The 26,358-nt window shown below is 38.3% G+C and overlaps 2 protein-coding genes across 7 annotated transcripts in view; one reads left to right on the top strand and one right to left on the bottom strand.

The window, feature by feature from the left end:
• The window catches only part of LIPC (lipase C, hepatic type), a 59,539-nt gene extending 46,062 nt beyond the window's left edge, over positions 1–13,477 (bottom strand). The window contains exon 1 of one of the 2 annotated variants that reach the window (XM_062583903.1): positions 13,366–13,477. In XM_062583903.1, coding sequence (XP_062439887.1) covers positions 13,366–13,447 — 82 coding nt within the window. In that variant the 5' untranslated portion in view covers positions 13,448–13,477. The remainder of the gene's footprint in view (positions 1–13,365) is intronic. The other variant, XM_062583904.1, reaches the window with a different exon arrangement.
• The window catches only part of ALDH1A2 (aldehyde dehydrogenase 1 family member A2), a 195,521-nt gene that overhangs the window by 23,755 nt on the left and 145,408 nt on the right, over positions 1–26,358 (top strand). The gene's annotated exons all lie outside the window — the stretch shown is intronic.

The following is a 26,358-nucleotide window of genomic DNA, read 5'->3' as shown; positions in this document are numbered from 1 at the left end:
TCAAATGCAATAGAACCTGGTTTCTAAAGAGGAGCTATTTCTCTGAATCTTTCAAAGATGCACCATATTGAGTGCCCTTTGGCTGCAGGTAAAGAATTCAACAGCTTGTGGGAGTGCTAATTAGAGCTAATAATAACTTCAGTGACCTGCCTTGGCTTCAAAATGCCTAACAGAAATTGCTCTGTCCTAGAAGGATAGCGATTTTGTTTCTGTGCACGTCTGATCGGGGACACTCGTGACTTCATGTTTCTGATTTTAGTGATCGCACACAATGAGCGAAGTGCTTTCTTGTATATAAATTAAAGAGAAGTGAGGGGTGTTGAGGAAGCAAGAGGGGGAAAAAAGGTACAGAACTCTCAAATATTACACCAGAATTCTGTTATTACTGTTATTTATACTGTTAGCTGAATAGCTGTGTTTAAAACCAGAAGTAATAATAGGAAAGCAATTAGAGTAGGAATTGCACTATTCATAGTTAAACTTTCTCTCTAATATTTTTATTTTTGCTCATGGCTAGTTTGCTGAAATATATAGAAAAGGCCTGAGGGAAACCTAGGCTTTAATTTGAGCAAATACCCAGAGAGCTCCAAGGTGTGTGATTTCTTTATTTTTTCTGGCTAAGAAATTGCTGATAGTACAGAAAATAATTATATTTTCAAGGAGATTGCCCTAGACGTTTCTAATCTTAGTATTATTAACACTAACCAGAAAAAAAAAACTTTTCAATCTTTCACAAGCTTATTGGAATGACAAATTTGTTTCTGATTTTTCTTTTTGTTTTGCTGATTTGGACACCAATAAATTAAATTAGAGGGGAAAAAAAGTCCTTTAAATTCTAGTAGACTAAGGTGTTATAAGTAAAATCACTACAGTCATGCAAATGAAGGCATAGATTAAATTCTGTTTTCTCCTACACATGAATCAGTGGAGAAGAATTCACAGAAAATTCTGGGATTGCTCCTAAATTTTAATGACATAAATGACACAAGAATCTGATCATTGTAATCCTTGGGCATTTGGAAGGATTAAAAAAAAAAATACTGTACGTGGGTTGAATGTGGGAAGCATCTTCCACAGTTTTGTCAGTTTTAATAATGCTATTACTATCACATACTCTTTAATAAACTCTGTAAAGTTTTGATTTTTTTTTTTAAGTTCTATTATTGCTAAATTGGATGGCGGGAAGTCTGGTATTGCAGACTGCGTAAATATATATATTTGAGGTTAATTTTTTGTAAAATTTTTTGAGGTACTCATGGTTAAGCTCTTAAGTTTCTAATCAACCATATTTAGACATTTGGCTTCTAATAATATCAACGTTTGGCTTTAGTGCTGCCTGAACGACCATAAGCAGATCTCTTCCCCTTCTTGCTGCCACCTACTCATTCCTGACCTCATATAGTCCCTGTTGTTATCCTGGCACAGCTGATCGCTTAGTCACACAGTGAAGATGATCAGGGAAAAAGTGGAATCACCAGGAAAAAATACGATTTTTCAACTGGATCAGTTTCGTAGCCTGCTTTGCTCCACTGCTTTACTTTGGCCATGCAGGCAGCTGTACTGGCACAACAGGGAAGTTTACGAAGTGACTGCAAGCGACCAGAGCCTATGATCATGAGGCTACTTCCACCTTTCTGTAGAAGGCCTCATTGACTTCCTCTTCCTGATCAGGTGGCCTGTAGTAAACACCCATAACAGTGTCAACCATGTTAGCATACTCTTTAATCCTTACCCATAAGCTTTGAACTTGCTCTTCATCCACCCCTAGGCAGAGCTTGATACATTCTAGTTGCTCTCTCACATGAAGAGCAACTCCACCGCCTTGCCTACCTGGCCTGTCTTTCCTAAAAAGCACATAGCCATCTGTGACAGCTTTCCAGTCATGCAAGCTATCCTACCATGTCTCTGTAACTTCAATGAGATCATGGCCCTGTGACTGCACACAGATCTCTGATTCTTCCTGATTATTCCCCATGCTATGTGCATTGATGTACAGGCATTTCAGAGAGGTAATCGAGCATGCATGTTTTTCAGGAGGGGTGCAAGATCTTCTGTAGTCATGTCCGGTATACACTTCCTCAGCAGCGTGTAGCAGCTCGTCTTTCCTAGTTTAAAGCCCTCCTTACCATGCTGACCAACCTGTTGGCAAGGACATGCATGTTCCACTTAGTGAGGTGGATCCCATCTCTCCCATCAGTTGTTGATCCTCAGCGGCTGTAGAAACTAAAGCCCTATTGCCAACACCAGCAGCCAGTTACTAACTTAGAAAATTCATCTACTTCTCCTCCCATCCTTCCCCTATATTGGCAGGATTGAACAAAAAATGACATGAGCTCCCAGACCTTTGACCACCATCCCTAGAGCTCTGAAATCCTGTTTGATGGTTTCCAATTTGCCTGTGGTATCATTAGTGCCCACATGGAAGAGCAGCAGAGGGTAATAGTCCGATGCATGAACAAGCCTTGGCAGTCTTTCCATGACATCTCAGATTTGAGCCCCTGGCAGGCAACAAACCACTCTAGACAAGATCAAGTTGACAGATAGGTGCCTCTGTCCCCTGCAGCAGGGAGTCACCCACAATAATCGCTCACCGCTTTTTTCAAGTGTTGCCACAAGACACAGGCTCTGTCAGCTCAGTTGCTTCCCTTGAAGCCATGCCCAGCTCCTCCTCAGCCTGGAGGGGACTAAACCTGTTCCTCAACTGCAAGTTTTCAGGAGGAGAAGGAGTCTTTCTCCTCCTAGCAGAAGTGACCAGTTGCCAGTCGTCTTCTACACAGTTATGATGTACTGTTTCACATGGCACAGAGCCCTCCGGCAACTCCATTGCTCTGAGGAGTTGAGACTCCTGGAGCTGTATAGTCTCTGAATATACTGTCTATCTCTTGCTCATCTTCTCGGATGCTATGCAGCCTACTGACTTCCTCCTGTAACTCCTTTACCTGACGACACAAATCATCAGCAACACATCTTCTGCAGGAGAGCTGGCTCTCAGCCCAGGCCTCATGGAGAGGCCTCATTCCTTGCAGCCTGAGACTTGTAGAGCTGCACTGCTGTTAGAGGATCTGTCTCGGTTGAAGCTTCTGACACAGTTGATGCAGAGACAGCTGCTACTGGGGAATATGCTCTGTGGCATGTCATGACCATATCTTAGGAAGCGTACACTACTAGGATTGAAAATGAAGGTGCCTTCTTGCACGCTTCTGTGTGAACTGCACAGAAGTAACATTACATTTAAATGAGTGGCTAGATATGTTTTTAAGGGCAGGCATCTTCTATGGAATTCTAAGACTAGCACTATTTCTTGTAAAGGTATGGGCTTCTGTACTGACACCCACAGTTTTCACAGACAGGACTAGAAAGATACAAAAGGGCACAGAATCATAACATAAAAAGCAAACAAAGCTGAAGTGCAAATCCTTGGATACTAAAATGCTAGAGGTGGGTTTGGGAGAAGGGAGGTGCAGAGATTCTTCTCCAGTAAATAGGATGTTGTTGTTTGAATATATGTTGCTATTAGAATACGATGTTGCGTTCTTGCTTTTAGTTTCTTCTCTCTCTAAAGGAATCTCTGCAGTAATTATTTTCAGTTCTGCTACCTAAGATTCCAGATGTCAAGGTCTCCATGCTCAGCAAATTATGGACTGCCCTGTCATTATTACTAGATTCGAGCTATGACTTAGATTAAAATAGTAAGCAGCATAGCTTTACCTAATTTGGGAGCTGGATCAAGAACTGTAAGTTTTGTCCATTTGCTTCGTTTAAAAATCTTCTTTGTGGTTTTTTACAAACACTGACACTACTAAGCCAGAGTGTGCACAGAAATGTATTTGCTGGAGTACTGGTTGAATTTTTTCTCTTGAAAAGTTATAATTACTTTAACATATTAAAGATTGGATTATGGCCACATACGATGTTGGAGGAGACCAAGGTGATTAAATGGTATGCATAAAGATTATGCAGAACTTCTCTGCAGAAGAGAATGCAGAGATTACTGTCAGGATGAAAACAGAGTCCTACAGAGAGGAGAGGAACATGAAATTTTTGCAATGGGTGAATTCTACAAGTATATGCATCTAGATGAAATAAGGAAAGCTCACAATGCTCTCTGGGGGCAACCTATTCTGCCCATGTGGAATGGGGGCTGAAGGCCATCAGTTAGTGTGTAGTAAGCAACATCTCTTATTTAGTATGCATACTCTATATTCTTGATGGTATTTGGCACAGAAAAATGCTCTTAGTATTTGTTTTTTGTCCTTACTGACCTTGGTGTGCCTTAGAGAATAGCACATGCAGGTCAACTGGAACACTAACAAATCAGAATTGTTAGTGGAGGGTTGGAAGGGACCTCCGGAGGTCATCTAGTCCAACCCTCAGCAGAACCCATACAGGGATTGGACCCACAACCTTGGCATTAGCAGCACCACACTCTAGCCAACTGAACTAAACCTGCCCTCAGTGACTGCCTCAGTGAAGGTAATGGCCAGGTGCTCCCACTGTCATACTCTATATGTAAGCAAGCCTGGGGATAGTAAAGTACAACCCAGTGTGAGTAAAGATGACAGAATTGCAACCTTAGTAGCCAATGAAACAGAAATGAGTAATTTCATCACTACACACTGGCACAATTTGTTTTGTAAGCTTTTTAGAGCCTTATCAGGCCTGCTGTAGACAAGGTTTTCTCATGCAGTGCCTCATGTTAATTCCTCAGCTTTCATGACTCTGTCCTCAACTAATAAAACAATAATTTATTATGTCTCATTAAAAAAAAAAAAAGAAAAAAATCCCAATTAAAAGAGCAATCTTGTATAATGATGCAGGCCAGAGGAGCTGGCTGGAGAATTAATTTTAACTGAGTCAGTCACATTTGCATCATATTCTGGAGGGAGGAATGGATCCTGTTCATTAAACTCTTTACTGCTTCTTGAAAAAGGAGAAAAGCTGCTTCAGGGTTAATTTACAGTGTCAGAGAGAACTCCCGGTTTTATCGTCATTGCAGCTGATCTTGAATCTGAGCAGCAGTTCTGGGGAATCCTGATATAGTCTGTGAAAATCTAGTTTTGACGGTGAACCTCTGCTCTAGGTCAGACTGTATCCAGCTTGCTTTCATGTGTGTGAACACATGAAATGGACTCAGGGCTGTCAAGTTTCCTTGCAGTTTAGGGGCACTGTTGTATTGGTGACAATAGACGGGAGCTGTTTTAGTTGAAATCAATTATAAAATAGTACAGAAGTTTGAAAGGTCTGAAAGCTGCTGCCCCTAGTGAATTGCAAAGGAGGAGTGCTATTGCAGACAATTTAAGTTGTTACTAAGTGCTCTATTCAATGCATATGGAAGTCTTCTGGGATTCTTGTATAATGTAACTTAGTAAGAAAGATGCATTATTTACAAATCATGTGTCTGGCACAATAAACTGGAGATAAAACCTCTTTCACATGTCTTACAAACACTGTTAATTCTCATTTTTATTTTTTCTTCACAGTTTAGGCCCTGAAAACATTATGTTGTTGAGAAATTCAGTAGCTCTCATACATTTATGAAAATGACAATAGTAAAATGTTAAATAGTACCCATCATTCTTGTAAGTGATTAAACTTCTAAACATATTTCTTTGGAAGAGTGTAAACTCTGGAGTGAAAGCATTGCCTGAATAACACCATTCAAAATATTTACTTCATGGTGAATAAAACATACTCAAATGATTCCTCCTTAGAATCTCTTCCATGTCCCTTCCTTCCTCATTGTCAGCCCCTCAAAAAGAAACCTTGGAGGCATTGGTGCTATCATTTTAAGTTAAAAAGGCAAATGACATAAACATGAAAACTAGTAACTCTGCTTCACCACAACCCGGAAAATAGTCAACCAGAAATGAAAATAGTCAAAAGAGTTTCCTCTTAAACCACAAATACCAATCTTTGACATATTTCTTTGTCAGAAAATAATGACTAGTTTTTATAAGGACACACAAAATCCCAATCAAAGATAAGTCTTGAACAGGTTTTAGGTTGAAGTTATGATAACATTAGTTGCTTTGAAAACAAACTCACTAGACAGTTAGTTGCCTGGTAAATAAATCAGAATTCTTTTGATAGTTATCCAGTGCATGGATTTTTTTTTTATTAATATAATTACAGAACCTTTCACCCCACACTTGACAGGATCCCTAATTGAGTGGCTTTTGGAAATGATGATTTGTAATCATGCAGTTAAACATCAACTCCATCATCCCTTGTGACCCATTGTTGGTGGAGGGAGAATAGCACTGGAAATACTGATTAAAATTATCATATCACTGGGACACTATAGATTGTTTTCAGACAGAGATGCATAAAGTAGAGCTCCAAGGGATTTAATATACGCAAGATTTTGAAATGAAAAATTTCACTTCAGCAGTGTTTCTGTATACTTGTTTACAAAGTTAGCATATAAAATGTGAGAAAACATGCCAGTGTAGTAGAACTTTGTGGGAGGTGGAGTAGGATCAAATGTATTTGTATGTTTTTCTTGTTGCCCTTGTACCTGCTCTGTCACCATTTCTCTCCCACTGTTCAGAACCTTCTTCTGTAAGTAGTTGCAGTTAATTTCACATACCAACTAATATGCAAGATCTTAAAAAAGGTGCTGGGCTCAAATACTTCACAGCTGCAGAAATTCTTAGAATTTCACTAATAAATTTCTCTGCTCTTTTGGACAGGCACACTGCTTTTATATCAAGAGCTATACATGTTCGAACAGGTTCTCCCCTCATATTCAATGTCTCTTTTGGCCATTTCTCTTCTGGTTATTTACCTGATAGCTATTTGCTGCACTTGGAGCAGCACTGTGGAGTCTGGAGGCCTAATAGGAGCCTAAATATAGACATTATTGCTGGTAAAAGAAAGACTCAAATGGGATTAACCAGACTGTACAAGCCAATTGGAGAGGGTGGGAGAATGTCTGTGAACAGTTACTAGGTAAAAGCTCTGATTTCTACTACTGTGAAATAACCATGTCGTATTAGAAGCATTTTGGCACCAGAACAAGCTTTTGTTAGTTGATCATAATGTGAGAGTATGGGCTGTTGCTAGATATTTTGTGCGGGATGCAGTTCTGTACAGTTAATGTTTCCTGGGAATATTAGAAATTGGAGCAATTTTTTAAAAAATAAAAAGGAAATAAGAAGAAAGATGTCCTAGTAATATAACTTTACAAAAGTAAGTTTTTGTAGGAGAAAAATGCTACAAAGTGTGAACATGGTAATTATTTTTTTACTTGGAGCATAGATATTATATTTTTTTTAGAAAGAATCATAATTCACTTTGGCTTATTGTCAAAGCAGTGAACTTTATCATGCAATCTCGGCATGTGCGGATAGAAGGCCTCTTTTGTCTCTTTTGCCAGTTATTGCTTATGTTGCCAGGAAATCTTAATCGTGCCGCTTGGAAGCGGCTGCTGGCCCATCTACGTGCTACCAAGCTATCCTACTGGGTAAGGAGTCTGACTTAGCTTCACCAGTAGTATCTTAGCTCTAGCTAATATGTAGGAAGAAAGGTCACTGTGCTAAGGCCACCCTGGGAGACCATATACTGTTGCAAACTACGTTATCAATATTGTGCTGCTGTTGGTGCAACCCCATTATTAAAGCTGAAACTGCAAGTGGATTGGGCATAACTATGTTTTCCAGAATCAAATGTACCATATAAGCTTAGAGTGAACAACAAAATAAGCAGAAAAGAAAAATGTCCTATTAAATAAGAAATGTTTTTACTGACTGATATTTTCCATTAAAACTTTAAAAAACCTATAACCTTTTCTAGTTTGAAAGAAAAAGGAAGAAAAAAATTTGAAGAATTTGATTGCACTGTTACATTACCAAGCAATGTTTTTTATGTTCAAGTTGCTGAAGTATCATATGAGTTCTGCCACTATTCATACAGTAGCAGTCAGAAGAATGTAATGTGCAAGTCAAGTGAATTACAATCCTCTAGTAAATGTAAGCTTCTCATTAGATGTTAAATCTTTTACATTAGTAGAAATATTAAAGCTTGTTTGATGCATGGGTAATTCCTGTGTTGATCTAGTTCTCATTATTGTCTCTCTTCATGGGCAAAAGCAAAGGGTCTTCAATTAGTCAGGCTGCAGTTATATTTTGGAATGTACAGTCAAAATTTATGCCTGGAATTTTATTTGCAGGCTTTTCTAGTGCTCAAAGAAACAATAGCTGTTTTTAGATGATAGGAGTTTTAGTAGAATCCTGAGACTTCTGAGAGCTTTGCAAAGGCTGTGTATGTATATGGTGTTTCTGAAATAGAGTTGTCTGGAAAATGTCATCAAACACATTCAGAGAATTTTTTCTAATAATGACATGGTGTAGAGCATTACTGTGACTGGTTAATGCCCTAGCATATGGACTTTCAACTTTCACTGGAGAAGTAGTCTGACTTACTCTTGGACTACTATTTTTGTATGTGACAAAATTTAGCTCTTGAATCCCTGTTCAAATGATCTAAATAGAAATGTCATGAATATTAAGGTCCTTGGCGATACACAAACCCCAGTGAAGTAAATGAGAAATATTACTGTTTTTTTAAGTCTTTTCCCATAGGTTATAATCATGGTGCGTATGTGCAGGTGAGGAAAAGAGAGAGAGAGTCTTTCTCTCATGTAATTTTTGGATATTTAAGCTAATTTCAATCCAATTTCATAGAGAGGAAGAGATTTCAAATACTAATTTCCTGCATGTTTTCTGAAAATCAAAGCTGGGTAGAAAAGAGACAGCCTTGAGCAACACATGTGCTGTAGCATTAACATAAGGTTCAAGCTTGCATTTAATTCTAAGCTCCTTGATTATCCATAAAGCTTACCTGTTACCTTGCACTCTGGCTGTCATTTGGGGACAACTAACTGGCTCATCAGACAGAGAAACTCATTATACAGGGAAGATGGGCTTGCACTTGAGCTCAACTCATACTGTCAGTGCAGATGCAATTAGCTTCAACCAGTACCAAAAGTGGGAGAGAAGAAGATCCACCGCAGGACTGCAGCTGCTGGATCCGTCAGCCTGTCTACTAGTCAGTGGACACAAGCACAGCACTGAAACAGTCACAGCATGTAGCTGGTGCAAGCACAAAAGATGCAGGTAGAGAACATCAGAAGAAGATGGCAGTAGTGCAGGGTGGGAAGGCAGACCTTGCAGTGGGGCTCAGACTGCAGAGGGTCCTGGCAAGGGTTGCACAGGGCTTGGGAGGGAGAGAGAGAAAGAAGGCATTAGGACCCATGGCTCCCGAAGGGAGGCATGGGGAAGGAACTGAGACCACTGGGATAGCCCTGCTGTAGAGAGCAAAGCTGGAAGTTTGCATGTGGAGAATTTAGGAGAAGTAGGGTCCAACCACCCTGGAAACCAAACTAATTCTGCTGCTCATAAAGTGCTTATTATAAATTCAGTCACTCAGCAAACTATGCTTTATAGGTACTGTCCAGCTTGTCCAATACAGTTAAGTATTCTTAATTTGTATAAGGAGAGTGGAAGGCTGAGCCTATTCAATTGAGTTTGTACTGGTAGTTGAAAGACATTTTAGCCAAGAAGTTTCAATCAGAAAAGCAGATTACTGTACCATTCTGCCCTATGAAAGGAATTGCTTTTGGTATCTTAGCTTTCTATCTATGCTAGAAAATTATAATTTCCCAGACTAGAAGTAAGGTTAGATTACTTGTATCCTGTGAGCTTGTTGGCTTTGGTCTGTGTTCTTTCTGCCATTAAACATTAACCTAAATCACACGGAACTGAAAGACAGTAAGGCATAGAGTATTATTACACTGAATATGCTTCAAGCAATTAATAAAAAAAAAAGTCTCCTCTGTTTTTAGTATTTATTCTGGACTTTAAAGAAATGTAAGACAGCAAAGGTGATATTCACCTTCAGTGTGAAAGGTTTCTCATTGTCTTAATGGACTTTAATCCTCTGCCTCTTCAGGTTAACTGGCTTTTGAATCTTCTATCTCTCTCGCATTTCTAGTAGTTTTTCTGCTTCATGTAGAAATCATTATTCTAGTAGGTTTTTTTCAGATCTAATATAGTATACTCTATCTATACTGCATTCTTCTGAGGCTTCAGAGGCTTTTATATCCCTAACTCCTTTTTTATGTCTGTAACTGTAATATGATTATGGAATAAAGAAATTGTAACAGCTATTTAAACTTCTGTACAGTCCATTTCTATAGTCTGTGGTATAATGCTTAGATGTTACAACTGTAATACCTGAAATACAGCAGAATTGGATCACAGCTGAGATGTTACGTTCACTTTTGGCCACAAAAATCCAGCTAAGGTGGGAGCTGAGACTCTCAAGTAGAAAGTGCTTGCTTAACAAAATGCATTTTTATGTCAACTATTGGATTTTTCTGTTTTACAAAATGAACTGGAATAATGGAACCCTTTTCCCATCTAGTGACTTAATTTCATGTTTCCGGAAGAAGAACCAAAATAAACAATACTTGTGTTAAAATATTTTTTTCATGTGCTTTAGAAAGAATTCTCTTAGCTCAAATTTGGGAATATTATTTTTAGTTGCTTATTTATATGCTTATTTGATGCTACATTTAGATAATCAATCTTTGCCAAAAATTGCTGTAGTTATTTTCTGCTATGTAAATATACAAGAAAATCATGGTACTTCAGAACTACTCTGTGGCTTTTTAATAATAGCATCTTTGTATGTTTTAAATGGGATGCTACATTTGCTTCATAATGCAGTCCATCTTATTCTATGTAATTAAGAATAAAATAAGAACCTATAATATTTATTTATAAACATAACTCACTCAATTTGGAAAAGAAGGGTTTATATATACCTGTCTGGAATGATTTGCCTTCTACAGTCTAATTCATATAAATTCACTTTTATAATGTAATTTCTTTTACTTTGTAGATGGATAGAATGCTACAAAGAAAATTGAAGCAAAGTTGTTTATTTGTTAGATACAAACAACAGAGTAGAGAAAGGACTTTCATGCACTGATGGCTCTTCTAGAGGATGATTTGCTTATAGGCAATTGTTTGCACTAAAATTATGTGCCAGACACGCCCAGCTTTGAAAAGGCTTTGTACTTCCCTGTAGTTATGTTGTTTGTTGCTGCAGTTTCTCTTAAAGCAAAAGTGAGCTCCAAGGTAGAAGCGAATTCAGGTGCCAGGTGCAGGGTGCTCACTAGGAGCTGTCCCCCTGGATTGTGTTAGGAGGCCTCTCACACAAGGCTAAAAACTTTGTTGCCCTTCGTTAGTGATGATTAATGCTTTCTTGCCAGTTGTATAAGCTATTATGACAGATTAGCCTTACTCAGAAGGAATGAAATGAGGAAAAAGATTCCTTGAAGAGAAGTTACTTGATGTAGTCAACTGCACAGGAGCTGATCTGCAGTGGGAGAGCCAGCTGACAGACTAGCTGAGCTATACGTTTCAATCAATCGATAACAGGAACAAAGCAACAAAGTGTTGAGCAGAACAGAGTTTTACATTATATTCTGGACAAAGCTGGTGTGGCTGAGGTTGCAGTAGGGGAGGGCAATAATGGAGTGAAAATATAGAAATATACATTAATGTACATCAATAACTGGAATTAGAGTTGCACTAATTTAAACCTGACAGAGGAGTCTGAGTTCAGTGTAACAAACTGTCATGGCCTTTAACCTTTTAACTACTCTCTTTTGCAAATGTAGGTAGTCTGTGAATAGTCTCTTTGTAGAAGGGAGCATGGAAGATTTTCTTCTGATTTTTTAATGCATCTGGTCTGCTTCTTAAATCAGTCTCTTGATTCAACATACAATGAATTAGATGTATCTGCTAGCACTAAGATAAGTGACCTGTCTTTTGTGGCCCCCAAGCAAGGTTTTAAGCTGCAGAAGCAGTGAGCAAACAAGTGAAGTCCGTTGACATAAGAGTACTGGGTCATGAGGGGAAAGGGGGATGGAGAGAGCAAAGAGACCGACCTTGCTCTAAAAGGTGCCGGAGATAGTGGGGATGGGAGGATGTGTTCTGGCACAAGGCAAGACCTGTGACTGCAGGGGAACTTGGGGGGCGGTGACCTCCTGTCTCTGCCTCCTGCTTGTTTCTCAGAAGAACTGAACTTCTAAGCATGCACTAGAGTCCAAATAGAGCTGGGCAAAGCAGATGGGAGAAGCCTCAGAGTAAAGTTAATGCTCTTGATTTTTGGTTCTGTTAAAGGTATAGAATTTGATGCAGGCTTATAAATGGTTTGCTAAGATTCAGCAACCTTGTAAGGATGTGCAGGCCTAGTTGCTTGGTATGCCAGGCCAAATTATGGCATTAAATTAAATTAATCATACTTTCTGTGTTTTACGTCAAGATTTTACACTGTTTAAAATGACACTCAAGGTGAAGCTTAATCTGCAGAATCAAAGAAAAGTGGTTCTGCTTCTTGTGGATTGAGATCCCTGTGTCAGATAAATAGAGAATTTTTATAGGAAATGACTTGTAAAATTGCTAATATGAATTAACATAAATGCAAAATACAGCTACTGAAATGTGTTTATCTTGATTTATTTCTGCCTAAGGAGGAAGTTAGATTATCCTCTCCATACTTAGAGCATTAGAAATGTGGTTAGATAAGGAAGAAAAATAATGTTTGCTACGCACAGGTTATTGATGAAGACAAAAATGAAATTAACTTTGTCAGTCACATTAGAGAAGTCTAAAAAATGCTGTTGTGTGATGCACTGTCATACTCCAAAAATCAGACCTTGCCATAACATGCAGTGTTGTAATTGCACAGAATAGGTTTTGCAACCACATAAATGATAAAGATCCGCCACAGAGCTTTTCTCACAAAACGTGCTGCAAATATATCCCTTTCACTTGGAGTTATTTGTGACATGTGAGGTGAAAGGCAACCCACATTAGGCAGCTCAGAAAATAAAAGCTTAAATACTGTTGGATATAATTTTTTTATTCATTCATTTTTATTCATAGTGGGAGACTATTCTATTTTGTGGAATACTTCTGCCAAGCAGATTATAACTGCTACTGGTTCAGTGAATATTTTCAAACTTACACATTTTTAGTTTAGCTGTCACCAGAAGTTTTGTTAAACTTCTGGTTTTGTTTTCTTAAAGATCAGATCACTTTGGATGTATAGTCTTTCAGAATTTATAGATTTTCACTGAGAAACATTTGCCCTCATTACAAACTACCACATTTTCCAATAAACACCAATAGATATAAATGTAATATTTTATAGTCATAGATTTGATTAAGGGAACATAACACTCAAAACCCTCCGCCAACATATTGATGACCAAACAGTCAGCACTTAAGTTTTTGAGCATAAACGTTTCAACAAAAATTCATGATTGCTACTTGTTTAATAGGATATTACCTTTTTTCTTTCCTCCATGTGTGTTTGCTGGGGCGATGATACAGGAAAGCAACAAAAATGAGAGAAGTAGGAAACTTTTCATTTCTTCTTTCTCAGCACTGGAATTGGGGAATTCACTGCTAATTTCTGCCAGAGATGTGAAAAGGGCAGGATTAGCAGTGCTCTGCAAGAAATTCTTTGCCCATTAATCATTAACCTCAATCTCCTCTCCACTGCTCCAATCTTTCCTTTTATGGAAAGGAAAGCTGAATTTGCCTGTTTCCAACCTCTTTTTTTTTATTTATTTATTTTTTATTTTATTTTAAGACACCTGTGGCAGAAATAAGTTGGTACTGGATCTCCTACCTTGCTCAACTACACTTGTCTGTGAACAGAGCAGATTTAAGGGTGTTTATACTCTGAAATACTGCTGAAGGCCATGGGTAGGTAGCTCAAATTTGGTTGGCCAACAGCTTTGTCTTAACGTGTTGCAAAATAACACAAGAAATGAAGAATAATCTAAATACTTCTCAATCAGTCAAGTGCTAGTAAGGGAAATGTCAAAATTCTGTATATAATAAACCCTTCTCTTATTTCAGTGATAAAATTGGTACTATGTTTTGGATAATAGGAAAGTGTTTGCTTTCAAATTACGTGAACAGATTTTTATTGCATGAGAAACTTATGAATTCAGCAGAGTTAATCAATATCACTTTCCACCAGTGAAACTCTTACAAGGAACTATACGTAGTAAATAAAAGAGGTGTTTCAGGTAAAAAAGGTATTATTTATATGGCATGTTTTATACTGGAAATCAAAGCAGAATCTTAACTACAACAGTGTGCGTAAATGCCACAACAAGCAGGTTAACGCTGCACAGTGTGAGGGCTAAAAGGTTCCCTCAAGCGGGCAGCATGTCTTACTGCTAAGTGGGAGCTCACATGTGAACAGGACAAAATGCCCTGGTGGGGCCAGCTAGTGCTTGCAGGGAGCATTAAGGTACTGGTCCCACATCAGCAAGGTACAACCATGGCTTCTAGAGATGCTAGCTCATTTTAAACTGCTCAGGTGGCAATAACGATATAGCCATGGAAACAAAGGGCTTAGCACAGGTTGTAAACCCACCTGTATTTACATTAATTACGGATTGCCAGGCTATTTGGGTTAATATTGCCAAATTCCGCAGATGTCTGTATACCTAAACTAGTATATAATTGGCCAGATTGGTATATACTACACCTCACTTGCACTCTTTGACAGCATTGCATATTTTATTATTATTATTATTATTATTTAGAAAAAGGCCTCTCACACAGTAAATTTTCTGCTAGATTCTGAAATGATTTCCTAAGCCAAAAATGACTTCCTCTAAGTACAGTCATGTGACATTAAATTAAATATCAGAATTTTGTATACTCCTGCAATCTAAAGCACCTTTGAGAAAGAAAGGGTGAAGAATATAAAATTCTGCTGTTGGACTGCCTGATCCAGAGCACCTCTTTATTTACATGTATCTTGAAATTATTTGCCTGGGATTCAGTTTTAATCTTTTATTAAGAAGGTGTCTTATTACAACGAGGAATAGGTCATTCAGTTTGTGTTTTCTTAGTATCACTAGAGGTTTAAATATATTCAAATATATATATATATACACACACACATATATATATACACACAGACACATATATATACATACATATGTGTGTGTGTGTGTATATATACATATATACACAAGCACTTGCTTTTAAAGTAGGTTCTTGCCATATGGGAGGTGGAAATGCAGCTGTTTCTTTGGCACTGCATTCCTGAAGCTGTCATGGAAATTGAATGTTGCAGGCTGAGTGTGTACATGTCTCGGGGTGAGGGCTGCCCAGCTCTAAGGGCTTTTGTCTGAAGGAAAGACATACAAGTTTCCCAAGAGCTTTCTGGATGTCCCAAGATCAGCACAGCTAGGGACAGTCTCTAGAAGAGCTATTTCAGTGGTGATAAATGAAGCAAGAGCACGAGAATTTTCTGGCCCTTAAGGGACACAGAAGTTTTGGATACAAGCCTCTAACCTGGAACTAGAGCAATTAATTTCCATTCATCTTGGAAAGAAAGAAACTCCTTTCAGCATGTGATTTGTGAAGAGAAGTGATGCTCTGGATGCTGTCAAGGAAGGTTTGTAGTGGTATGACAATCCGTTCTTACTTCCCCTAGCTCTTTTATTGTCTCGCTTCCTGTGCATGCACACTTTGGGACTGGTGTCTTACAAGCAGAGCAGTTTTGCTGACAGGTCAGATGCAGTTGGTAATCTAAGTAGCTTTCCTCTCACCTTCAGTTTTATCTATTTGTCTTTACCTTCCAACAGATTTAGAGTAAAACACAACAAACTTTCATAAGAAAACAGAATGTAACTGTAAAATATGACTTCATGAAGACATATTCAGATTTCTCCGGAGTTAACTGAAAAGTGCCTGTACTCTGGTTATTGCTGCAGAAAAGCTGTCCTGAGCCTATGTACTCATCATGTTCCTGCACTTGTGACAAAATTGAAAACTTGCCACTTGGAAGATATCCTTAAGTTGGTTGTGAGCCCTTCGTGCCTTTAAGGGGCTGCCAGAGAAATAGGCCAAGTGTTTTTTCTTGGATTTATTGCATGGATTGGATGGTAAAACTACACTGAAGTACAGATGTGGTGGAAATAAAAGTTTCCTGGCTTCTTTCCAGGAAACACCAGAAAAATTTTTTTTAAAGGGAAACATTATGATGTGAATTACTCCTGGATCAGAGTAAGAAATACATTCCTGAAATTTGTAAAAACTGCAAAATAATTTCCCTCTAGGTCTGTAGTTTTATGTAAGAATTGGTAATTCTTCACTAATCCTGATTAGCTAAATGCTGATAAGGAGTATGAAGACATAATTCTGTCTGAATAGTTAAGAAGCCTTCATATGCTCAGGAGGAGTGATTGTGTAAATTTTTTTTTGCTGAACTTTGTTTGCTAAGTATTTGTTGTTTAGGAATAGGAAATAAAGACAGCACTTTAATTAAAGAACTCTAGAACTATTTGTTGGACAGAATGAATGAAACAGAGCTTGTAAATTCAGAAAAAGAACTACTGAGGCAAAAACATTGAGACACCTGAGTTTTTTATGAAGCCTGTCATCATCCCTGCTAATCTAACTCAATCTTGAAAGAGTGGAACGATGGCCCTACCATCCCAAACTGAGGAGTTTTTCATTGCCAGTTGGTTGTTATAAATAAGAGCTGGTTTTAAGTGTCCCAGCTAAATGTGCCTCTATCTTTTAGAAGACAGTAAGTCCCATAGGACCTTGTATCCCAAAGAGCAACTATAAACTGATATGTTAGACGATAGAAAATGTACTCTTACGGAAACTCTGCCGTTGTGTTTGGCATCCAGGAACACACTTCATGGAGAGTGGCCTGCCATTGTGCTGGCTGTTAAATGAATACAGGAGAAAAATACAGAGCATCTCTTTTTCCCTCTCACTTCAAACTGCTTTGAGCCTAGAATGGGAGACAATAGATGGAAGTGGACAGCTAAAAGGCTGCGTGAGCAAATTCTTGGGGAATACTGGTGGCCACAGTTGGCAGTGATCTTGGCACAGCAGTAGCCAAGAGTTTGTCACAACTGGTTCTTTGGTGCATGTGTGTATGTGTATAAAAGAGGAGATACAGAGACTGAGGTGATATCATCAAAATGACTGGCTTTTAAAATACTCTTTGCAGCAGTATTCTGAATGGATGTGAGCAGGGAAAAATCTATTTGTCAATGTCAAAGAAAAGGATTTGCTGTAATTGAGGTAGGAAATGTTAAGAGCTTGGACAAGAATTAAGCTGTGGTGGTAGACAGGAAATGCTGTATTTTGATAAAGCTAGCATTGGTTGAAATTACTGGTATGATTTAGCACTGTCTTGCAGTGAGGACTCAGAAATGTAAGATGAAGATCCACTTCACATCATGAAGTTTACTGGACTAACTGACAGGTTGAGTGGTGATATGATCCACAGTAATCAAGACAGAAGTATTTACAGGAGAAGACTGAGCTGTTTGCTGCAGACACGAATTGCTCTGGAGCAGAGAGGTGGATCTGTGAGGTAGAAGAGTCCACACAGAGCAGATGCCATTGTATCCTGTAGGAAGGAGCTGCTCTCAGTAGCCCCTCCACTGTCACATTATGTGTTTTCAGGGTGTTTTTCTTTTTCCTGGGTCTATTCTGCATTTCCTTTACATGAGTAATTCCATTTAACTATATTAAGCAATCAAAGAGAAGAATGGATTCCTGCAACATAATGAACATTAGGTGTGGAAGACTCGGATAAGTATGCTTCTGTAAATCTAAATATTGAAAGCATAACCTCTGCCATCTTTATCCTATTTTTCTGGTCACTCAGTGAAGAAACTATCTGCTTTGCTTGAGCTGATCTCTGTCCGCTTGCTTCACAGTTATGTTTGCATATAATGTATAATTTTCTGCGAATATATGACCTTAAATTATCTTAGGAATATATAAAAATATAATAAGAAAGAAGATCTGGTACTTTGAGAATAGAAAAAAAATACAAGGACCATACAATACTTACTCAGAATTACTTGCTACATATTGCATCATAGACTGACATGACTTTAATCAGCTACATTTAAACTGTATGAGCTGTATGAGCTGCAATGAGAGGGAGCTGCAATTCTACAGGGGAAAATCTTTCCAGAATAAGACCTGAGGATGGACTGGGCTTTCTATTAGTCCACTGTCCACCACAGAGACTGCCGTATATCTGAGGTAAGTTGTATTCTTCTTTGACACTGTTAGTTGACTGCTGGTCTCCCAGGGAAGTATGAACTGTAAGACCCTACTCTGCTGTGGTCCTGTACCACCAATAAAGCCAGCAAAGGTCAAAATCTCCAAGAGCTGAATACAACCCAGGTTCTAGAAAATCAGGGATTAGACATCTCGGGCCTAGATTGTTCTAAATGCAGAAAAACTATGAAAAATGCTTACAGAGTGACACAGAAAATAGTACCTGAAATGTGCAAGCGATGTTGTGCACTGATGTTTTCAGGAGTCAGGGGAAGTTTATTCTTGACGATGGGTATGTTACTGGTGCTCTGGGTGAGGCAACTGGTGCAGTTTGGTATTTGCAAAAAAACTGATTCCTTAAAAATATATACTCTAAATTTAGGGTTTGAATATGTTAACCACCAACTTTAAAGTCAACATCAATATCAAACAACATCAGATATATGTAAAAAAGTATTCTACCAAATACTAGTCTATCAGATGAATAAATCTGATTTCTTCTTTCCATAATGCCCAACATTTGTACTTAGCTCATATTCCACATTGAACTTGTTTCTATCTACCATAGTGTTTTGGATTTTTTTTTTTAATACTAAGTTTAAAAATAGATAATTAAAGTTGCTCCTCTTTTTGATTCACTGCCTATGCAGAAACAGGTAAAGACTGTTATTTTGTATTCCGTGGAGGCTAGTGATTTGCCTGCTTTACAGGAAGTAGAAACTTTTCTGAAACACACAGCTCCAAAGAAAAAAATCAAGCTTATATTGCTGTGTTCATATCTCAATGCATATGCTGTAAGAGGGTTTGATAGCCCTCTTTTTTCTGCTAGCGATGCTGCTTGTACAACATATACCCAGGAGGTATATTCTTAATCAGAATCCCCATCTGCTTCTTGGCTAATGTTCCAATTATAGTTAGACCTCTTGCACATATTCACATCTATAATAAAATTGATGGTTTCACTATTGAGAAGCAGCACATGATTAATGGTGCACTGTACTGTGTGAGCTTTTGTTTAAATATCTTCTTAATCAAGTTAAATAAAGGAACACAGAATAGAAATTTGTCAGACATACAGTCCCTGTTTTTTTTGAGAGCATGCTATTCATCAGAATGGTTTTCAGTCACCTGAAGACCAGTAACACTGTAGTACAAGATGTTCTTTCAGATTTAGAAGAGATTTTATGGGCCAGAACTTCAGCTGGCATAAATTGGCTTCTGTGCAGCTATAATGATATTCACCAGCTAAGGATCCACCCTGTGTTCCTATAATTACCCACTGGTATCTGAAAAAATATTCATGTGGTGGTTACACTAATATTTTCAAGGTAATAGAGTAAGAATATTTTCATGTGGTTGAATTTTTAACACATTTTTTAATCTAAAATTTATTCTGCCTGTTTCATTATTCCTAGGATTTTTTTTAACATCAAATCACTCTTAAAAGTCATTTTTAGATGGACTTTTTATGTGTAGATTCATGGCCTATGTCAACCATATAATAGCTGCTCCAGAGTCTGAAACATCCTTTACAGCAATAGGCATTTAGCAATTGTAAGGTGACCCTGCAGGTTTAACTCAGTTGGTTAGTGTGTGGTGCTGCTAATGCCAATGTCGTGGGTTCAGTCCCCATATGGGGTTGGACTAGATGATCTCCAGAGGTCCCTTCCAACCTTGTGATTCTATGATCACACTCTTTAGTATTAAATTCCCAGTTAAATAATTGATCAGCAAACTTCTTTTTTCTGACATGAAAGAATACCACTTATTTGCATACATACAATTTTGTGAAATACAGATTTCTTCTGCAAGGATTTCATAGTTTATAGCCTCTGTTAAGGTAGTCTTCTTCCAGAACTTGTCTCTTAGAGTATTATCTGACCTTGCCGTTCCGAAGCTGGGATTAAGAACTGCCTTCTTGTAATTTTAGAAGGAAGTTTAACACATTCTATATAAATGTGTCATTTAATAGATTTCAAAATATATTCCAAAGAGTAACTTGTTATAAACAGCTGTAAGTAGAGAAGAGAACCCAAATACAATTGCCAGGCATAAGTAGAATTGTTGAGTAAATGGGTCATCTGCTCCTACTTCCAATTAAAAACACATTTTTTTTGGTTTGTTTCTCTCAATGTTAGCTTCATGCTTTCTGCAACAATGCATGATTTGTTTAGTTGCCTTAGAGAAATGCTGTTTCTTGGCTATGCGTCTGCCTTTCTTCTTCATGGGTACACTGTGTTCACTTGGGGTATGTCTTTGAAAGCTTCACAAATCAGAAGAGCACAGATTAGATGAACCAGTAAAAGGAGAAAACAAATCCCAGTCATTCTGGGCTGCCCACCAAGTTACATTATGCGCAGAATTTTCTATTCTGTGCCTGCATATTACTCCTACCTTAAACTGAGTGAAGAGCTGGATTGCTCTCTGACATCCTCCTTAAAATTAATTTTATTTTCCAGGCATACTGGGCTAAATTTCTTCATAGTTATACAGTAATGGGAGGGGTAGTACAGGCACATTGTTAACCTTTTTTCCACCTTTTCTCCACCTACTTTAGCTTATTTTGAATTTTCACTGCTGTCAGTGTCAGATATCAGGGAAAATGGTAGAGCGTGTAAAGTTTTGATTTGAATTTATCAAAAAATTGTCATTGTAAAAGCAGGTTTTTCATAGAGCTGTGATCTGTATATGTAGGAAAGCCTCCGTGATTCAGCCCTGCAGTGTCACTTCTGTAAGGAACAGGTGTGTTTTTGGTTACCCTGGCATGCCTGCTGGGAATACTCTTTCTTCTGTTTACGGCAAAGTGCTTTAGGCCTATACTTAAGAACATGTAAACCAGACATTTCCCTTCCTTGTACTGTGTACGAAACAGTCAACTCAAACATGTGCAACAAATCTCATAGGAAAACTGCAGCTCAATCCAACCTCCTCTTCTCCCCCGACCCCAGGATCGAGCTTTATAGTTTCAAGCAAAAAACACAAAGAGCAAAGCCTTTTCAAGCTGCCTTGCTTGTTCACCTCCCTCACATCAAACAGAAGCACATCTGAAAGAGATGAATACCTAGTAAAAACAACAGTGCCCTCCCTTCCCCTTCCAGCTACTGTACTTAGAAGGAGGGAGACTTTTTGATAATAGATAGAAAGCAGACTTGTTTCAGAAATTGATTGATAGTTCTTATGAATAAAGAAGACAGCCAGAACAAGACAACTAGGGCTTATTGTAGGCAACGTATTTGAAGAGGATACACTTGAAAGCACTTAAAATAAAAGGCAGAGAACCATGCCAAAGTAAAGGAACTTGAAAGACATTAAATATTCAAGTGCTGATTGATGATGACTCTTAGAGTTAACACACTCGTCAGAGCAAAACCTGGATCTCTCTGGGGAGCTGCTGTCACTGAAATTGAGCCTTTATGAAAAGGAAAGAACAAACAGACAGCAAAGGTAGAAGAAGGAATAAAATACACAGTAGATGTGAACAAATTCCTCTGAACAGTGAAACAAAAACCGCTTTAATAATAAAGAATAGCAAAGAGAAACAAAAACTTGATGTTGAGAATAGGTATAGATTTTCATACTGCATAGCATAGCCAGACTAATCAGCAGTAAGAAACATTTCCAGGCAATCATTAATCCTCTACCCACTCACTGCGTAGTTTTATACACCTATCTCTGAAACATTCTTCTACTCTTCTCCTCACTTCCCATACTCTCGTGTCTTCCCCAATCTGACCCATGCAGCTAGCACAACTTTGGCTTTCAGTGTTGGAATCTATATATCACTATTAGTAATTGTGAAGAATAAGGGGACAAGGAAGTATGGCTGGACAGTCAGACTGTTTGAGGTGGCTCATTATGGATCCCGAAAGTTTTGTTTGCCCTGAAACAGCTCCCACCAGTCTTAACAGAAGTTAGGTACTGGATTACTTTAGGGATGAAAAAGGCTTAAAGAAGCCTTAAATGCTTTGAGCATCAGTTAGGAGAAACATACAGACATTTAAAAGCTTCTCTAAACTTTCTGAAAAACTGTCTGAAGATTTTTCAAGTGCTTTTGCTTCCCCAACTGCCTAAAGTTAAACTGAAGGAAGGAGCGGTAAAACAATATTGAAAGTATTTAAACCTTTCGAACCTTAGCATATAGGTTTAGGTTCACACTCTGCTTGGCATATAGTTTTGGATTGGTTTGACCAATTTTAATTGATTTGTGACTTTTTTCTAGCTTGGTAATTCTGTAGGTATGACAATGGCATCTGAAAGTTCAGTGTGGTTGCTCAATCTATTTACTGCTGTGGTGATGTTGGGAGAAGTGGTCCTTGGGACTGGATTTCATAAGGGTTTCTGCTGATTGTAAGCTTATCAAAAGCAGCAATCTTTTCCACTGGGGATGATAACGGAGAGCAAAAAGCTTTGTGTAACTTGAGCAGAAGATTGTGCAAAATTTGCTTTGCTTATACATAGACATCAGGACTGGTTCTGAAAAAGGCACAAACATGCTTATTTCCTTTGCTAGGATGAACATATCTAAAAATTTCTGCTGCCTTGTTTTTGAAGGTAGGGCAATAAGAATGTTTTTCAATGCTTTTGAATAAGTCTTTTTTTAATCCCAAGTACCCAGAAATTTTCTGCAGATCAACACCATAAAGAGCATGACTGTCAGACTGCAGTTTGTAGTAGACAAAGCATTAGCTACAGATTACATTTAGGCTTCTGAGGGGAATATGTAGGAAAAGCCTTTGCCAGGTCTGAGTTGTGGCTCACTTGTCATTCTCTGATACTGAAGAATCTCAGACTCCTTCGTGAGCAGCAAACTTACTTTAAATGAAAAAATATATACATCCCAACCACTTTATATACAAGCAGACATCTTAAAATGAAAAGGCCAAAACGGCCTCTTGGTAGAAATGTTTAGCTACGTTTTTGTATGGCTGACTGAGTAATACATATGGTCAGAATACAGTAGTAAATGAAACACTGCAACCAAAGATCCAGTTAAGATGGGGGAGGATGGCCTGCCAGGATCTTTCCACATATGCCCCGTCAGGATAATCCCAGTTTAGTTCAAAAGAAAACAGCCAAAAAAAAGCAGAGCAGTGCTTAGACAAAGACTTTGGTGAAGCTCTTCAGACAATGAAATATACAGGTGGTGTCTAGCTAGTTTCTAGCTAGCCCGTGCAGCCACGTTGCCTACCTGCATTCCCATTCCCTCCCCTTGCAGCTGATGGGGGGATACTGTTATTCTCTTCAGCCCCACGGTGATTTTATTCTTTATTGGAATCAGATCTCACCCTGACAAAGGAAAGGACAATGTACAGAAAACATCTGCCTCATCCTTCATTTTGGCAAGGCAAGAGGAGGTAGGAAGGGGGGATTTGGAGATGTATGGTAGATGTTTTAGTGAGTTCGAATAAGAAGCAGTTGTTCCTCTTTGAAGATTTATCACGGTACGTAGTGCTTTGTAAAATTCGGTGCTCAATGATCTGTTGTTTGTTTCAGTGACAATTGTATGTTGGAAATTAGCTTGCCCTGGACACTAATTCAAGTGATGGGGAAGTTCAGCTGTGGCAGTGGAGAATGGTTAAAGAATTGTTGACTTCTGTTTGTGTAAACAAAAATGAATGTAGCCTACTGGAAATGATTGAAATACTTATTTCTTTGATACTTCTGAAACCCCAAGTCTTTGACTTCTAGAGAAGCAGTAGGATAACTGAGTATTTGTATTGATGTTGCATGTCCATGGCTGTTGAAATGACTTACAGCAACAAATCAGTATTACACCTGAAGTGACTGTGACCGTGAATTCAAACAATTTTTTGATAGTATCCTGTAGATACTGATGTTGCACAACTGAAATGAAAAATGGTAAAAGCTATTAAACACTGAATTTAGCACAGCTGTTTCCTGTTTTAACAGATTACTTAAAATTTCAGTATTCAGTGGGCCTTGAACACCCACACCCATCAGTGGTATTGATTGTTAGCATTGTGTAATACGCCAAAAGAGTAGGCTTATAAAAATAATGAAATCCTACGAGAGTGTTTCCTCTTGCTTTGCTTTTTTTCCCCTCCTCCCCCTAGCTATATTCCTTCATTTGTATGTAGAACATTTTATGGTGGACAGCGTGGATAACACAAAGGTAGTTCTCCATCTGGGAGTCACAGTTATTGCAGCCAAGTGCACTGCAAACAAGCCCTTGAGCATATGCCACATGCAGAAGTAGAAATGTGCTGAGAAAGCCTGATGAAGTCAGCTGTTTAATATTCTTTGCCAAAAGACCAATTTGTGCTTGTTACTTTTAAGTAGTTTTGGTTCAACAAAGTGCTTTGGAAGCCTCTTTGCCTGAAAGAGGATGCTGAGCAAAGGGCTGACAGGAAGTTGTGCCGAGTGATCTGATAGGAGTTGTAGTAGTAAAACAGCTCAATAACCAGGATGGTTATACAGGTCTACTCTGTTAAAATGCTGGCCAAACTCATCTTTCAGTAGCTTAGTTGGGAGATAAAAGAGAGGAAGGGAGCATATATAACAGTGGCTCTGCACATAACATGAGTTGCAAACATATGCACAATTTACTCTGCAAATTAGCTCATCAAGTCTCTTTCATACATATTTATTCAGGGTTGAATGTCAGCCTTCATTTCCACTTGCATACATACAGGCATGGGATATATGACAAAGACTGATTTGAGGATTTTCAGGTTTACTCGTATTTTTATTTTGTTCTGTTTTTCTTACATACTTTAGTATGAGTTAACACCAGAAAAGAAAGTTCTGTTTGCAAAAGTCCATGATGCCTTCTGAGACAGAATAGCAATATCCATTGTAATAGAAAAAGACGGTGGAACAAAGTCCTGCAAAAGTGACTTGCCATCTCAGAAGCGTTCTTTACAGTAAGAGATTTAAGAGGTTTGGCCTACATAGTTATTGAAGAGAATTTTAATGTCTTGATCGAGAATTACAAGCACCAGGCTAAGAGTTCCAAGAGAGGCTAAGATTTCTAATGCAAGAAGTGTACAGTTTTACTGTAGGGGAATTAACTGTTGGAATATTAGGATCCACTGGGTAATAGCCTTCTTAGGCCTGAGTACACCTGCCTTGACCAAAGCACTGAGACTCTTTATGCAGGATTGGCCAAAGGTTGTCATAAAAGTTCCTCTCACCTTAAGCACTTCAAAAATTTTTTGAAGATGGACCAGGGTGTAGTCACAAATTGTGTGTCTCACGTAAGCTGTAGCTCAGTGATCCTTCCGTTCTTCTAGGTGTCACAGATTGCATAAATGCAATCTATTTTCTATACTTGAATTCTGAGAGTTACTTAAAAGCTCTAGGATGTGATTTAATTGGAAAGGCACATTATGTCATTTTAATTTTGGACTTTATGCTGTTCTGCTAGTGTGGCATTTTGGATGTTTCTTTTTCAAACATTAAAAATATGTCCCTGGGTATTATCATGGCCACATCACTGTGGCTGCTCCTGGAGAAATGAGGAGGGTGGAGACATGATTCTATGATTTAGCTTTTGGGCCTTTGGGGATTTGGTTCATTCAAATAGTTTAATTATGCATTGATTTATATGAACTTCAATTCAGCTATACCTTTAAAATGGCATGCTTAAGCATTACTGGTTTAAGAACTTTGTAAGTAAAGATTTTGAGAGGGAGAGAGAGAGAGACTCTACTGTGAAGAGTGCTGGTAAAATCCAGAGCTGTTTTGCCCTAGTAGATGGGTTTGTATTCACAATGCTGACAGCAGAATTGGTGCCATTATTTTAGTTAATACTGAGATGGTTTCCTTTACCTCTCTCTGTCTAGTTGCTTTGCACAAAGTTGTACTAAAGCCACTGTGGATAGCTATGGAAATTTTTTTCTGGCATGGAATGATTCTTCACTGGTGCAAAGTTACTGGTGCAAGCTGCTCTAAGTTTCTGCTGTCATATAATTCACCCATGCTACAGCAGATCACCGTGGACAGTAGCTAGAGATTTTTTTTTTTTTTAACTTTTATTAATGACAAAATATAATAGCATTACAGTGAGTAGTGTAGTCTCCAGCTGTTTTGTCTATGCTTTTCTTCTGGCTCCAATGTTCCCTGCTACTGAGAACTATTTCTCTCTTTCTCTATGCATCTGTGTCTATTGTCAACTACCAGCTTTATTCCATACTTTCTCCTTGGCACTGGTACACCATGGTTCAAGCGCTCTTGAGTAGCAGCTTGTCAA

This window comes from Rhea pennata, chromosome 10 (assembly GCF_028389875.1).
Source record: "Rhea pennata isolate bPtePen1 chromosome 10, bPtePen1.pri, whole genome shotgun sequence".
Taxonomy (NCBI): Eukaryota; Metazoa; Chordata; class Aves; order Rheiformes; family Rheidae; genus Rhea; species Rhea pennata.
The sequence above is the reverse complement of the archived record's forward strand: the minus strand, read 5'-3'. Positions and strand labels throughout refer to the sequence as shown.